The following is a 16,873-nucleotide window of genomic DNA, read 5'->3' as shown; positions in this document are numbered from 1 at the left end:
TAAGGAGCTAAAAAATAAAACTACTACTTCAAGGGCAGATACGTGCCAACAATAAATGTTATATGAATAGACCCCAACCCAGAAAACAGCAATTCTTATTTCTTTGCCAGAAACATTGCTCCTGGAATGTGACAAGTAAAGGATAAAACAAAGAAAGCAAGAGTTACAAAACTGCCGAAAAGCTAAGGTCCAATTTTTACGTTCCATATTTATTTGAAATGTTAAAATTATCATACCTCCCATCAAACGTTGTGATATGTGGGTCATTGATTGATCTGCAGAGAGCAGTTTCATCTTTGTCAACAACAGTTGTCTGCAAAAATAAAAAAAAAGTAAAAGAATTTGATATTTTATAAAAAATGGGGTTTCTCTTTTGTGGCATATCAAAATTTTTGACTTATTTTACAGCGAAGCACTAAACCTTTAAATAAAAACAGCTAACTAATAAGTCACTATATACGAAGGCCAAAAGCTATTCGAGGATAAACGATAATAAAATGAATGTTTTTTTTTTGTTTTTGTTTTATGGCATATCAACCCTTTTCAGGTTACTTAATGCCGAATCCAGTGAATTTGAAGAATCATTTTTTAATAGAGTATGTTTTTTTTTTGTTTTTTTTTTCCTCTACAAATAAGCTCTCTACAGGTAATGTTCTGAAAGCTCCTAGTATCAGTCTTATGTTTCCATCGTGGATTGGGTCTGATTTTTTTAAATATCATTTTCTTGCTGCTCTGTATATAAAGCAAGCGTAGTCTAATTGGGAGCGGATGAGGTATTTGTATATTTTATAAAGGGTTTGTTGATCTGCTCCCCACTTTGTGTGGGCAACCACTCTGAGGAGTTGAAGGATGTTATTGCATTTCCGTCTTAGATAGTTTATGTGTGGTATAAAATTTAGTTTTTTATCAAATATGACTCCAAGGAATTTGTATTGGTTGACTACAGGTATGATATTTCCTTCTAGTTTAAGGACTGAGTCATTATGTATTTTCCTAATAGGGCAGAAATGAACACATTGAGTTTTAGATTTAGAGAAGCTGAATCCATTGTTTATTGCCCAGTTGTTGATTCGATTTAAGTTTAATTGTAAGGTCCTTTCAAGGGAAATGATGTGGTGGGATCTGTAGCTGATGACAAAGTTATCGACATAGAGTGCGCTATCAATTGCAGGAGTAAGGTTTTGGATAATTTTATTGATTTTTATTGCAAATAATGTTGTGGATAGGATACTTTCTTGAGGTATGCCTTCTGTTAAATTTTGGTTGTTTCATAAGGTTGTTTCTATTCTGACTTTAAAGTTTCTTGTGCAAAGTTTTTAATGAATAATGCCAATCGTCCTCTTATGCCTAAGTCTTGGATGTCTTTTATGATACCATACCTATATCGAAAACAATAGCTGTCATGTGTTGTTTATGAAGGCTTCTCTTATAAGGGTTTCTAATCTGGTTATTTGATCGATTGTGCCTCTTTTTTTGCGAAATCCTGTTTGTATATTTGTAATTAGGTTGTTTATCTCTAGGTGCCATATAAATCTTTGGTTGGCTATTCGTTCCAGGGTTTTGCAAAGGCAACTTGTTAAGGCGATGGGTCTATAATTCTGGGGGTTGGAGGAGTCTTTTCCAGTTTTTGGTATTGGGATGATTATCATTTCTTTCCATATTTCTGGGAATAGATTGTTTTCCCATATATTGTTGAGGACATTTAGAAGGCACTTAATGGATTCTTCTGGTAATTGTTTTAAGAATTCGTTGTGAATCTTATCAGGGCCAACTGCTGTGTTGTGGGATTTTTTTATTGAGTTGATTAATTCTTCGAGGGAGATTAATTCGTTGTATGTTTCATGGTTGTCTGAGGATAAGTTTAGTTTATGTTTTTTAGCATTGTAGTTTATTTTTTTGAATTTTGGGTTGATTTGATTTGAGTTCTTAGCAAACTGTTTAGCTAGTGAGTCTGCTATCTGTTTTTTTTTTCTGTAATTAGTGTGTTGTCTACTGATAAATGTTTAATGGGGTTCATTGTTTTTTTTCCCAGACATGCTTCTTAGCATGTTCCAGACTGATTTTTGGTTTGTGGAGAAGTTTAACTCGCTTACATATTTTTTGCCAGGATATTCTTTTAGCTTCTTTGATAGTTTTCCGGGCTATTGCTTTATGATATTTAAAGTTGATTAAATTTTGTTTAGTAGGTTCTGTTTGGAGTTTTCTTAAGGCTTGGCATCGTAGTTTGATGGCTTCTTGTTGTGTGAGTTGTGTGATGTCTTTCGGCGGTCAGAGCTCTCCAAGGTCACTGCGGCAAGCGGCCTCCAGTTGGGACGGTATAGGCGGCGTTGAATCAATAGACTGCTGCACCGTTTCGCTGTCCCTCTTTACACAGACAAGCATGTGGCGTAAGCTATTTGATTCACTGCGTCTCATAGCGGTATAACCGGTGATCTGAGGTTCGTCTGGTACAGACTTCAGCCAGGTATCCAGCGCCGACTTGAACGATTCTGTTTTGCAGTCGTGATCTCTCTGATGTTACTTGGTAGGCAATTGAAGAGCGTAAGACCCCGGGAATTTAAACTCGATTCCCTGAGTCGTCGGATCCAGTTGTCCCTGGCACTGGTTAGGGGTGGTACCACACACCTTCTGCCACGTTTTGAGATATGGTGCTGTATACCAGCGTTGGGCACCTGGTTCTCCATCATACGCCAGGTATACATGATTGAATATCTTTCTTGCCTGCGTATCCAGCAGTTGCCAATAATTCAATTGACTATAACCAGTTATCTTTCTTAGAAACGACTTCTGGATGGCCTCTAATGCTTGAATATGACCTTTTCTGTCCAGAGTCCACAGCTGATAACAGTAATCAATGTGCGGCAACACCAGCGATTTCCAGAGTGTCAGCATTAGGTTTTTTTGTCTCGTTTTGAAAGTGCGTAAAATCCAACTGGAAAGGCTCCGTGCAGTTGAACAAACTTTGTCGATCTGGGAGGTGAATGTACCATCAGAATCCAACGTTACTCCCAGATTGCGCACAGTATCTTTGGTTTTAATTAGCTTCCCGTCTTGGGTCGAGTACTTAGATGCTTCTCTCAGGTCCTTCCTTCTACCGTATTTGATACACTCGAATTTCCCGGAGTTAAACTGCATATTGTTGTCATCCGCCCATTGGTAGATAGCGTTTAGATCATCTTGGAGAGCTTGTACATCAGAAGAATCTTTTATTTTCCTGCCAATCCTGGTGTCGTCGGCAAAACTTGAGACGAAAGACGATTTGACTGTCTATGTCGCCGATTAGTACGAGGAACAGCAGCGGACCAAGTACTGAACCTTGGGGAACGCCAGATAGCATTTTGGTCGGGGGAGATGCATAGCCATTTACTACAACTGTCCGGTAGCGATCTGTTAGGAATGATTTAATCCATAGGATCAATTTACCTCCAATTCCAAGATGTTGGAGCTTTTCGATGGTTACTGCAAAGTCCATTTTGTCGAACGCCTTTGCAAAGTCTAGGTATATCACGTCGATATTACATTCATTGTCTAGAGTATTAATGATCCTATCATGATGGATTAGAAGCTGACTTAAGCAGGATCTTCCGGTTCTGAATCCATGCTGCCCTGGATTGAACAGACTGTGGTTGTTGAGGAATTCCACCAAGTACTTTCGAAGGACCTTTTCGAATACTTTTGTAATGTGGGATGTTAGTGCCACTGGTCGATATTGCTTGGGGAGAGATCGACCGTCACCTTTGTATATTGGGATAATGTTAGCGCGCTTAGAGTCGGCTGGGACTATCCCTTTGTCCAGTGATGCCCTCCATAATATGAATAGTGGCTTAGCCAGCTGCTTTTTACATTCCTTAAGGAGTAGCGCTGGGAAACGGTCGGGACCTGCCGCAGAGTTGGCTCTGAGTTCATCTATCGCGTCGGTCAGGTCTCTTTGTGTAAACGTAACATCAGTAAGCATTGGTTTAGTGTCGTCATCTGGTTCAGGTTCAGGTTTTGACAGTATTGGTCTAATGGGCTTACTGAAAACCGATTCGTATTGATCAGCAAGTAAACTGGCCATTTCAGCACTATTAGCGGTTAATTGCCCGGCATGATTAATGAGAGGACCTATCGCTGACTTAATACTTGAGAATTTCTTGGCATAATTGTAGAAATATTTAGGGTTGCGCTTTATAGCCCCAACAGCTTTGTACTCGTCATTTTCGCGTGCTTTTTGAAGAGAACTAATTAGTTTCTTTTCAATTTCAACTAATTCGCTAAGAATTCGCGTTGTTTTTTCATGCGATTTGGACTTTTGCAACTGTTGCATTTTTCTACTTCTTTTACGCATGAGGTTCTTCCGATCCCTCGGTATGAGTTTACTGACCGGAACGTTTATGAATTTTTTCTTATAAGGAACATGTTCTCGTGTGGTCTCGTAACAAAGATTTCCAATACGATTCAACATTTCATCCGGTTCAAGGTGTGAAAGCTCATTTGCCCAGTCTACTTCCGATAACCAAGCTCAAATGTTGTCCCATTTGATGGCATCGTTGAAGAAATTTAGAGATGCTAGGTTGCCTGGTTTAGATACGTTATCGCATTCGGTATCCGGCCGCTGGTATTCAATACTTGAGCTGCAGGTCACCATGAAATGATCTGACAATATTGTCGGCGTACTGGTATAACTGTGCAGCAAGGAATCATTATTGGTAAACACCAGGTCTAGGGTATTACCTCCTCCGTGAGTGGGCAAGTTGATATACTGGCTAAGAAAGAATTCATCAGTTAGACTTTTCAGTTTCTGCAGCATCAACCGTTCATCTGGCGGTGCACCAGGTCCCGGTGCACCTGTGGGCCAGGTAGCATGTGGTAAATTAAAATCCCCACAGAGTGTGATGTTAGGAGTTGGTGTATCCAGGTTTCTCATCACTCTTCTAAGTTCGGCAATAGTCTTACCAAACTCTACTGATGTCGATCTGTGACCACCCATTATATCGTCGGGTTGACGGTAGATGACTACGATCACCAGATTTGGATTTTTTAGTTGAACACCAACCATTGATGACACCCGATGAGTATTTAATAATGGGTGGCTCAGCAGTAGCGGCCAGATCGTTCCGCACGTACAACATAGCGCCTCCACTCGTTTACTTTTACGGGGACGGTTACGGTCGCTTCGAAAGGGTTCGTATCCCTTAATGTGTATCTCAGCATCTTTCTCTTCTCAAAGCCATGTTTCAGTTCTTGACATTCTTTGGTGTACCATGGTTTGTTGCGTTTATATGGAGTAGATTTGAAAGGGATACATTTTTCGGCGATTGTAGTTAGTTTATTGGTGAAGTCTTCAATGTTTTGAATGTTTTTATTTGCATTGAGGTGTTTTGAGCATAATTTCTTGTATTCTTCCCAGTTTGCTTTTTTTTAGTTTCCATTTTGTAGTTTCTTCTTCCAGGGAGACTTTTAAATTTTCAAGTATTATAGGAAAGTGGTCCCTCCACAAGTGTCATTGTACGTTGACCATGAAAAGTCCATTAGAATTGACGGATCATATAAGGTCAGATCTATTGCTGAGTTTTTGCCGGAGGTTGGGCATAGGTATGTTGGGGTTTGATTGTTGAATATACATAAATTATTATTGTTAATGAGTTTTTCCAGGAGTTCGCCTTTCTGGTTGGTTTCGTTGCTACCCCATATTGGATTGTAGGAGTTAGAGTTTCCAAGTAGGATGAAGGGTGTGGGTAGTTGCCTTATGATATTTTGGAGTTCATTCTCTTTTAATGTTTGGTTTGGAGGGATGTAGATGGAACAAATATTGATTTGTTTATGTAGAGTGACTTTAATTGCTATTGCTTGAAAGTTAGTTTTAAGTTCTAAGTGGCTGTGTGGTATATCATTTCGGACTAAAATGGAAGTATCACCTGAAGCGCGGAGATCAGTATTTTTTATGTAGTTGAATTGTTGGTATTTATTTAGGTTTATTTTTTATTTGTCTTTGAGGAAAGTTTCCTGTAAACAAATAACAGCTGGGTTTAACTTTGCTGAGAGTTGGTGTAGCTCTTCTATGTTTGCTTTTATGCCTCTGCAGTTCCACTGAATAATTGTGTCGGTCATTGTTATGTTGTTATTGTTTGATTTTTGTGGGGAGTGTTGTTTTAGAGGTCCATATATTTAGGTCTCTCTGTTTCTTGAGTTTATATTTATTTATTTTTATTTATTTACTTATTTTTTTGGTTCACATCTCCATCTCATTGGATGTGGAAGGTGTGTCTCTTGTCTGTGTTTGTGTTTCATTTGACAGGTTTCGCTGAGTTTTTTTCTTTTGTTTTGGTCTGGGGCTTTTGGATTTGCTCCGTTTTACATGTTCTTCCTGACTTAGTGTTTCAATTAATTCATACTTATTTTCTTTTTCAATTAATAGAATTTCTGTTTTTGGTTTGTTTGGCATTTTGGGAGGAAGTTTTGCGTTTTCCTGTTTTGTTTCCATTTCTTCTGATACTGTATGTTTATGGTCTGTTTTTGTTCTAGTTCATGATTTAGATCTTTCACGTAAGTTTAATTGTGGTTTTTGTTGATGAGTTTCTTTTTTATTCTTTGGAATTTGTGTTTGGTTTTGGTCATTTAGTTGAGTTTTTGAGTATGTTAGTATTTGTTTTTTGTTGGTTTCATTTTGTTTTTTGTTTTTAGGGGTTCAATTAAATTTGTGAGTTCAGAGATCAATTTGTTAAGTAATTCTTGGTAGTCAATTTGGTTGGTTTGAGGTGGGTTTTTGGTAATATCTGCATAGGTGTTTTTTTTTTGTCGGAGTTAACCCTTTTTCTCGCTTCAGGTAGGAGATATTTTCTTTATATTTCATTTCTGTAATTTCCTTTTCTTTTTTGAAGATTTTGCAAGTTTTGGAGAAAGCTGGGTGGTTTTCCAGGCAATTTGAACATTTCGCCTCATTGGGGCACTCGCTCTCTGTGTGGCTGGGTTCCCTTAAACCATATTTTCCGCAGGTTTCATGTCCTCTACAAGCTTCTCTGTGATGCCCATATTTTTGGCATTTATAGCATCTTAATGGGCTTGGTATATATAGTTCTACTTTTTCGTTGGTATACCCAATCTTGATTTCTTTCGGGACTTTGGGGGTATTGAAAGTTAATACATACGTTCTAGTAGGTATGGATTGCCCGTTTTTTTAAATATATATTCTGTTGTGATCTATTACTCCCTGTTTTTTAAGAGCGTTTTTGATTTCATCTTTCGTAGCTAGAGTTAAGTCGTGGCTTCTCATGATTCCTTTTCAGGTGTTTAACCTTTCGTGAGCGAAGGTTTTACGCTCATAAGTCTAGAATTTTTCCATTTCTAAGATATTTTTCGCATCTTTGTAATTATCAACTGTGATAAGTAAGTTCCCATTCTTCATTTTTTTTACCGTTTTTGGTTTGCTGTTTTGGGATATCACTTTTTTGATTAAGAAAGGAGATAGCTCGCTAGTCTTTTTTTCTCCCAGGATCTCAATGACTAAGAATCTTGGGAAGTTTTCTTTATTAATGTTTTTTTGAATATATTCTTGCTCACTGTCTGAGCTTGTGTAATCCGAAACATCGGAGTGAGTCCTTTTGCTTTTTTGTTATTCATATTGATTTTAATTTTATTTCATCCTTCTTGCTCCCCACCCACTTCGGAGCCCTATATGGGAAGTGTTGGGGGGTGGTGAAACCCATTCGCCCCAACAACAACAGGGATACAAGAAGGGCATACTCGTCCAACTAGTGGGTCTGAGCACCTGTGCTTCATCCATTTTTACTAAATGTGATTTTCAATGATTTTCAGTAATAATATTTGTTTTACAGTCATGTCAGATCCATTGTCCAGTTAGTTGATTAACCCATGAACCACCGCTTTCTACAGCTGTTTATTGTGTGATGTGGGGAGCGTGAGTGTATTTTCTTGCTATGTGTGTCAGATTTAGAGCTGGACATGACCAGCCAATTGATCGGAGCAAGCCTCTCCGCCCGCCCGTCTAACCAAGGTAAGGGCCAAAGTAGTGTGTTGGGATGGAGAGGAACTTGTTTCTGTCCTCTGCAACCCTCAACTACCAGGATCCCGTTCCAAGGTGATACGGGTCGCCACCTTTGTTTTTAGTTTTGCAGAACATAATTAAGTTTTGCAAAGGGAGATAGAAAACAAAAACCATATCTGTAGGTGCATTTCGTCTCAAGAAGTCAGTAGACAGCCTGATCTGGTAGCACCAGTAAAATGAATTGAATAATGAAGAACATTATAAAAAGATTAAAATGATGAATGAACTTAAAAAGTATCATTACTTGTTTTACTTGTTGACATTGTATTTGAAGGAGACAATATTGTAAGATGCAAGGAAGCAATACCATGGTAATGTGTCCCATTAATGGGAAGTATTAGAAAATAAACTGTGTTCATGGGAATTTGATGTCAGGCACCCAGGGTAAAATGTTATTTGCAGTAATGGTAGAAGGCGGATTTTTGTTGTGACTTTCTTACAAGGAAGAATTAGAGATTGGAGCTCAGTCGAGAATTTTCCATAGAAATATCAATAAAGCAAAGAGAGGCTAGTAACGTATCTTGTATGAGAAAGGGGATGTAGAGTACAAAAGAGATTGTTTCTCTATAAATAGCTAAATTGGTTTTGAATACTTACAGGGGTAGAAAGACTGCTCTGAGCAACACCTTCTTAGATGTGGCGGTAGTTCTCAATTTTAAGACGTATATATTTTTGTATTCACCTATTGCATACAATTAAATGAACATAAGTTGCTCTTTACACAAAACTGGAATGCCATTTTGTTCATCATATACTTTTTTATCAACATTTTTTTTTAAATTCTACGTTCACCCCAAACAAGGCACAGTGTCACTTTGAAGTAGGTGGGTACTATCGGGGACATAAGTTGCAGGGGTATTAAGAAGGAAGGTGAGTAGCAAAATGTCTGTTCACATTACACTTGAACTTCTGCGTGTCAGTACAGTTGGGAAAGCAGAATCTCGGAAGCGAGTTCCAAAGTTTAACAGTTCTGGGGAAGAAACTTCAAGTCCAACATAAACAAATTCCTGATGAATCGCCCCCTTAAGTAAGACACTTTATCAAATCTCCAATACTAACTATTACTACAATACTGTCCCATTTATTACTGTACACGCAATAACCCTTATCCCCGAGTGGCTTCCGGGCCTTGATAAGTGGTGACCTCCATTTAAAAAAAAAGTAAAAAGCTTTCTAACACATAGGGATCTCTACTGTGAAGGGGTGAGATTTAGCTGCTTGTCGGGTTTTTCAGGGCTATTCACGTCCAGGTGTACAAGTACTTGTAGTTCGTCTGAGCATTCACCATTAAAGTATTTGTAGAACAGGCAGAGGGATGCAGCATTTCGTCGATGGGACAGAGGCTGAAGCCTAGATGACAGTTCAGGACTTATCAGGTTGCCGACTCTCTTTTGAACCCTGTCCAGGAATGAAACATAAGATGCACCAGCCCAAATGTGACAACAGTACTCCATACATGGGCGAATGGTATAGGATACTTTCAAGGGTAAGTAGTTTTCTAGCATGGTAGAGAGAGCCCACCTTCTTTCCTGTGAACATTAGGCCCAGGAGTTTAAAGGAAGTACTTTTGAGTAATGTGTTCTTGGCCATTGCTTTTAGTGGTAGAGAAGGTTTCTTGTAATTATTGAAGAAAACAAGCTTAGTCTTGGCAGCACTGAATCTGACCATCCATTTTTGTCCCCATTCCACTACAGATTGGAGGTTATCCTCTAGTGTTTCTGTCATTTCCTTAGATATGTGTTCATTTTTTTCTCCTCGTGCCTGTTATAGAGGGTGGTGTCATCAATTTTATCAGGGAGATTATTTATGACTGTCAAGAATAATAAAAGGTCCAAGGATAGACCCCTGAGGTACTCCCACATTTATATCGTATTGTTTAAATGTACGACCGTCGAGGGTAACCTGGATTTTTCTCTTACTTAAGAAGGATTTAATTACATTATGTATTCTTCCAGTGATACCATATGATTTAATTTTCCTTAGGAAACCATCGTGCCATACCCTGTCAAAAGCCTTAGATATATCTAGGGCTACCTCTCTACCCTCCCCTGTTTTGTCCAGTGAACAGTGCACACGTTCAGAGATTACAGTTAAGATATCTGCTGTGGAACGGGCTTACCTAAATTCATATTGTTTGTCAGTCAGGAGTTTAACAGCTGTAAGGTGATGGACTAGAGCTTGATTAATTAAGGACTCAAATATTTTGGCAAAAGGCTAATAGGGCGATAATTTAATGGATCAGTTTTTCACCAGAATTCTTGAAAACTGGTACCACAGAAGCAGTTTTCTAGTAGTCGAGAAAGCAAGATTCGTTAAGGCATTTGTTGTAAAGTTTGGAGAGAACTGGAGCAACCTCAGCAGTACCACTTTTTTAATAGCACAGCCGGGATGAGATCAGGTCCACATGCTTTTGAGATGTCTAGATTTTTTTATAATACCATGTACCTGAGAAAGAGTGATTTTCAGATCATCTAGTGTGACGTCTGTCCGTAAAGAAAAGTCAGAGAGGTAGTGGTGTGCCGGGTTCAATGTGAAATTTGAGGCAAACCGACTGGCAAGCAGGTTAGCCTTCTCGGTTGCCATGCAAACAACCTCATGATTGTTTGATAGTGGGAAATCGTTGACTGCCCATTATTTACTACACTGTTGTAGATTTTCCAAAAGTCATGGGTTCCTAATTCATTTTTTGGTACAAATCATTTTCACTTTCATTACTAATCCCTAGTTCATAGATTTCATGAAAGTAATAGAACATAATAGAACACAATAGATCAGATTAGATTTGAACTAGGAACTATTTCGTAGTTAACTATTAGGATAATTATGCAATCCATCAACAATAATCTATTAATTATATATGAACAGTTCATGTGCAAAACGTTGGTTTTACGTTTTAGCAATAAACATGTTCTAAAATCATTTTACAATGGTTATTACACATTTTACAATGGTTATTACACATTTTACAATGGTTATTACACATTTTACAATGGTTATTACACATTTTACAATGGTTATTACACATTTTACAATGGTTATTACACATTTTACAATGGTTATTACACATTTTACAATGGTTATTACACATTTTACAATGGTTATTACACATTTTACAATGGTTATTACACATTTTACAATGGTTATTACACATTTTACAATGGTTATTACACATTTTACAATGGTTATTACACATTTTACAATGGTTATTACACATTTTACAATGTCCTACAATAAGAAAAAAGTTTTCCAGATATTAAAGTTGACAAGAACTATTGAGCTTCCATGTAATTTAAGTATATAAAATGACTTAATTAAAAATTCCGTGAAATTTGACTAAATGAATTTAAATTTCCATAATATCAAAGTACACAAATTTAAACTTTCAATGTTATTAGTTATCAACAAATGTGAGAAACATCTAGAAATCTATTTAGTGGAATTTCTAGAAGACGTCGCACCGTGGATTTGTCAGAGAGCGCTAACCCTTATATTTGACACCTGTACTGAGTGTATAATGTTTGAAAGCTTTCTACCTGACATCAATCTAAGTTGTTATTCTCCGGTAGGGGCTCCTTAAGCAACAAGCAATAAACTTGCCCCACCTGAAAGCCGGGTGGCAAGGCCTGGGAGGGTGGACCTCTTAAGTAATACCCAAGCATCGTACTTCAGTCCGACAGGTATTGGGCCAACTCCTGGCTCTGCATCTGTTGGGCTGATTGTCAAGAATAGATTCTTGACTGGAATTTTCTACCCAAATCTCGAAGCAGCCAAATCAGCAAGGAGACTCATTCTTCAACATGAAAAATAATGGTAGGCAATACGACAATGATCCAACATACATTGTCAAACAAACACAAACTCAAGAGTCTGGGAATTCTTTTTCACTCTTTACAGTTCAGACACTGTACCTGTAGCGGCATTCACCCAGGATAGGTTGAGCTGGCCCCAATTGTGTTAATCGCATCTTGCGTCAAAGCCATCCACTCTTGTCACTTGGCAGCAGAGTCGATGGTATGATCCAGCCATTCACGGTTCCAATTACGAAACCGTGAATGGCTGGATCATGCTGTGGACTCTGCTACTACCCTATAAGTCCAACCCCTCCTCACCGTGGTAGAGTGGTGAAAGAGTAGTGTCAAGGCAATGCCATCAGGAACTTCGATTCCTGGTAGGGCCTCCCAAGGCAGATTGGATTGACACTCAGCGGTATCTGGACCGCAGCTCGGCTATCTCTGGTGAAATCTGGGGTGGCGTCTGCTCCAACTACTGGCGGCCTACCGGTCATTCTGTCCCTGCACCTGTGGGGAATCTATGGCAAATAGGAGACAATTCCAACCTCCTTCAACAAGGATATACATGCGGCTGGGGACCGCTTGTGAATTTAAAATTCCCATGTAACCCTAATGGATAAACCAAATCAGTTGAGACATTGAACCATCATAGTATCACCTTATTTTAGCTATTTCTGATCTTTGCAGGAGTGAAGATTCAATAATGATATTTTTCTTTGTATGCACTGAAACAAGATACATTGCTGCTGAAGTATACGGGGCTAGTGTGATAGAGGACATATTTACAGGGAAGTAACCAGAGTCAAGAGATGAGCAGAAAGATGTTTATTCACATTACATTTATATTTCTGCATGTTGGTACGATCGGGAAACAGTGATCCCAGAGAGAATTCCAAAGGCAAGTGGTCTGAGTTATGAAACTATTAGAGTAGAAAACGTTCCGTGATTTAGAGTAAAAGGTTTTCTACAAGTCGAATTGATCGGGTGTATTTACGTTGTGGTGGTACAGGTGCAACTTCAAATATTAAACAAACCCTTGACTTAACCTCATAAATAAACTTTGATTAATAAAAATAAAGTTTACATAAAATTGAAAGAAAATATTCTTACCTTAATTGTGTAAGTTTTTGTTTTGTTAAACTTGAGACTATTGTTTTGAAAAATGATTGGTTGCAGAATGATTTGTCCAGTTTGATTCCGATCATAAAGAAGATCGACTGTTGCCGTGATTGGTATGGACAACCATGCGGTTCCACTGACAAAGAATGTGCAACCCTGATTTGCTTCTGTCTGGACAACAACCATCTGATGAATTGGATCTTTGTTGGGGCATTTGAGTGTTTTATCTGTGGTGAAGGAAACTTGAACACCAAGTTGACAATGTTTGTGCATCTCAGGGTCAGAACATAGGTACGATGGTGGAATAATACTTCGCACATTGACATAGCCATGGCGTGAACTTTCTTCAATAATCACATTTGTCATTGAAACCTGTAAATCAAACATAAAGCAATTTTATATTTACTCACAGAACAGCTTTTTTCCTTGCTTGAATCTCGTTTTTATTATTAAGTAAAAGTATTGTAAATGATGATCGTTTTTGAAGCAGTGTTGAAATTTGAATAAGGAATATTAAAAATAAAAAAAACATACTCTGCTAATATTTGTTTACATCTTAATCGTTTTCAACAATCTGTTATTTTTTTTTCATCCTAGGTTCTGAAATATGGACGATATATCACGGGTTATTCATTCATTTAATTCACCTCGTGTAGTTTTATATTTTTTTCACCCTCCCTCCGCCTCCATTTTCAATTATTGTAAATTGTTTTATTTTAATCGCTGCCGACGTAATCTCCTGTACGACTCTTGAAAATTCAGTATGCTATTTCTGTACATTCTATGAGATGACTGACCAAGTTTTATATGATTTCAGTTTCCAATAAACAGCTGCAGAAGAAATTAGAATACACCCTACTAAAGTCTGATTGTCACAGCTGGTGAATTTCAAAAATGCAATGTAGACGGAAGGAAATTTTAGGAGAAGGATATGGAATAAAATTCTGTGTTAAACTTGGAAAGGACGCTACAGAAACGTATGAAATGATTCAGACTGCTTTTGGACCATCTTACATGAATTCAGCATTAGTGGTTGAGTGGTATAAGAGATTCAAGGAAGGCATGAGTATGTGAAGGATGATGAGAGGTGAGAGAGGCGTAAGAAATTAAGAACATCACAGTTGATTGACCAAATAAAGAATTTCATGGATAAAGACCATCGGGTTTCTATAGAGACAATGAATGCACAGTTTGATGTCAATGTGGAAACTGCACACACAATTATACACGAGGAACTGACGATGCGGAAGATTTGTGCAAAGTTTGTCTCAAGAATGCTCAGAGAAGATCAGGAAGAAAGACGTTGTCATAACAGCAGAGAGATGGTCGAGCTGATCAATTCAGATCCTGCAGTTTTTCATGCTCTGGTAGTTTGCAATGAAAACTGGATCTACTGCTACAACACAGAAACCAAGAAACAGAGTTCCCAGTAGAAGCATGCTAGCTCCCAGAATCCAAGAAGACTAGACAGAGCAAATCCACCCATAAACTTATGATGAACCTTTTTTGAGAGCAAGGGCATGATTTACATGCACTGGGTTCCCACTGGACAGACAGTCAACAAGGAATGCTATGTTGAGGTTTTAAGGGAGTTCAGGAAGAGATTCCGGCAGAAGAGGCCATCACTCTTCAAATCGGGTCAGTGGCATTTCCACCAGGACAATGCACCAGTGCACAATTCCATCGTTATCACAGACTACGTGCATCAAAACAGTTCTTCACCCTCCTTATAGTCAAGACCTTACTCTCTGTGATTTTGGTTATTCCCTAAGCTCAAGAAAAACCTTAGAGGTTTTCTTTATGAGACACTTGGCAAGATGAAAAAGGCAGTGACAAGGGTCATTGACAAGCTTATGCAAGAGGATTTCCATGGAGTCTTGTTGGAATGGTACAAGTGTATTGCAGCCTGAGGAGATTACTTCGAAGGGGACTAGAGTTTCATGTGGGTACTATCATTAAATGTGCTCACACGAAACTTATTGAAAGCACTTTATATGTTTCAATTTGGAATTTTGAAATGAATTAATGAAAACATACTCTTTTATATTTTGAAAGTAGTGGTTAAAAAACATCACGATTGCAAGAAAAATGTTAGTGGCATATTTATAAATAATCTTAAGAAAAAACAGAGACTAATCCCACGAACCAAAAATGCTAAAAGTACCTGAGACTAATAGAAAACATAAATAAAGCATACATTTGATTACAGGTATGAAACCCAAAGATTTGGAATTGTGAGAGATTGTTACGAACGCCTATCCCGTAAATATGCGGGATAATCAAGTAAGAGTTAAAACATTTTAATTCTAGAAAGAATTACCTCAAGTTCTGCTATTATTTTGTTGCTTATTTTTGTAGGGCTGGTAGTCGCAGAACAGTTCTTATTATAACAAGCAAGCAAACCACATGAGATCTGAAAGCAGAACAAAAATTAATTATCATACAATATCATGCTTTTAAATTATTGAGATGAGTATTAATAATTATTAATATTATTATCATTATATTATTAATATTATTATATTATATTGTTATTATTATTATTATAATAAGGAATATTATTTGGACTACTGTTCTAACCTTGAGTTTTATTTTCACAAACGTTTTAATCGATCTAACCTTCGACCATCTTCAAATGTATCTTGTTTGCAAGGATCCATGGCATAGTGGCTGAAGTACTTGGTAAAATTCATTCGTAAATTACACCTTTCTGGAGGTTGAAGGTTAAATCCTCAGTGGAGGAGACACTCAAAATGCAATTTTGAATTACTTAAAACTTTTACTCGGTCATGGCTGATGGAACGAGAGCATGCTACCCCTGTAGATTAAATAAAGGTTCCATTGAAAATTCCATGCAGATTCACGAGTTCGACAGAAAGAGTCCAGAGTTCAACAAGATATAACCGAAGAAGGTCGGAGGTTACATCAACTGAAACGTTACGAAAATAACACTCAAGATGAGAACAGTAGTCCGAAGAATCCAAAACATAGGTACTGTTTTCATCTCGAGTGTTATTTTCGATACCAATTACTTAAGGTATCTACACGGTCAGGACTTGATTGAACAAGAGAAGGTTATCCTCGTGAAATAAATAATTGTTCTGTTCAAAATTCCGTGCAGATTCCCGAGTCTGACAAGAGACACATGAAGAAGGGTAGAGGTTACATCTGTCGAAACGTTGTGAAAGTAATACTCCAAATGAGAACAGTAGTCCACTTAATCCCAATAATAAAAAAATAGCAATGATAAAAAGACATCATTGCAGGAAAATTTTGATTTAAAAAAACAATGAAAATATTATATTAAGAGCAATACTTCGGATAAAATGTCACTTCGATTCAAGCTTGTAGAAGTTACGCCTTTCCTCACTGTGGTAGGAAAGATTACAACGGTACAATGGTAGTGTCAGAGCTATGTTGTCTGGAACTCTGGTTCCTCGCAAGGATAATTATGTGGATGGGTTTGGCACCAAGTAGAGAAGCTTCACTACTTGGTGCCAAACAGTAAGCACGACTAAGTACAACAGTTTTTCTATTTTTAAGTGTGAACGATTGGGAAACGAATTATTGTTTCCTCTCTATCAGTTGTTCTAAACAATTTAAATGTATTCTAATACAAAAAAGGAAGGACGAAGAAAAAGTAAAAAAAAAATGCAAGAAAGTCACACGCAACAACAGTCTCTCCAAGGATTTCTGTATAACCGTCTCCAAGAATTCTTGTCACAGATCGTCTCTGTTCTCGCAGCGGCCTCCTTTTATGTAGCCGATCGGCGAGATTTTGCACACAAGCCACGAGACTTTCTGTTATTTTGTGAGACTACCCAGTTATAAAAGCTGTAGACGTCGCCATATTTTCCCCACACCTATAGCTCGATTAACAACTTCTGCTATGAACCAGAAGATAAGTATACTACAAAAG

General features: G+C 37.8%; 1 protein-coding gene across 1 annotated transcript in view; it reads right to left on the bottom strand.

Moving 5' to 3' along the window:
- The window catches only part of LOC145284083 (uncharacterized), a 361,761-nt gene that overhangs the window by 52,010 nt on the left and 292,878 nt on the right, over positions 1 to 16,873 (bottom strand). The window contains exons 56-58 of the mRNA XM_080133150.1: positions 15,275 to 15,367; positions 12,946 to 13,326; positions 237 to 313 (exon numbers count right to left, since the gene is read on the bottom strand). Coding sequence (XP_079989276.1) covers positions 237 to 313; positions 12,946 to 13,326; positions 15,275 to 15,367 — 551 coding nt within the window. The remainder of the gene's footprint in view (positions 1 to 236; positions 314 to 12,945; positions 13,327 to 15,274; positions 15,368 to 16,873) is intronic.

The sequence above is a fragment of the Euprymna scolopes genome, chromosome 8 (genome assembly GCF_053919585.1).
Source record: "Euprymna scolopes isolate OS-2025 chromosome 8, ASM5391958v1, whole genome shotgun sequence".
In the NCBI taxonomy this organism is placed as follows: Eukaryota; Metazoa; Mollusca; class Cephalopoda; order Sepiida; family Sepiolidae; genus Euprymna; species Euprymna scolopes.
Note: the sequence above shows the minus strand (reverse complement) of the source record. Positions and strands in the feature narration are given on the sequence as shown.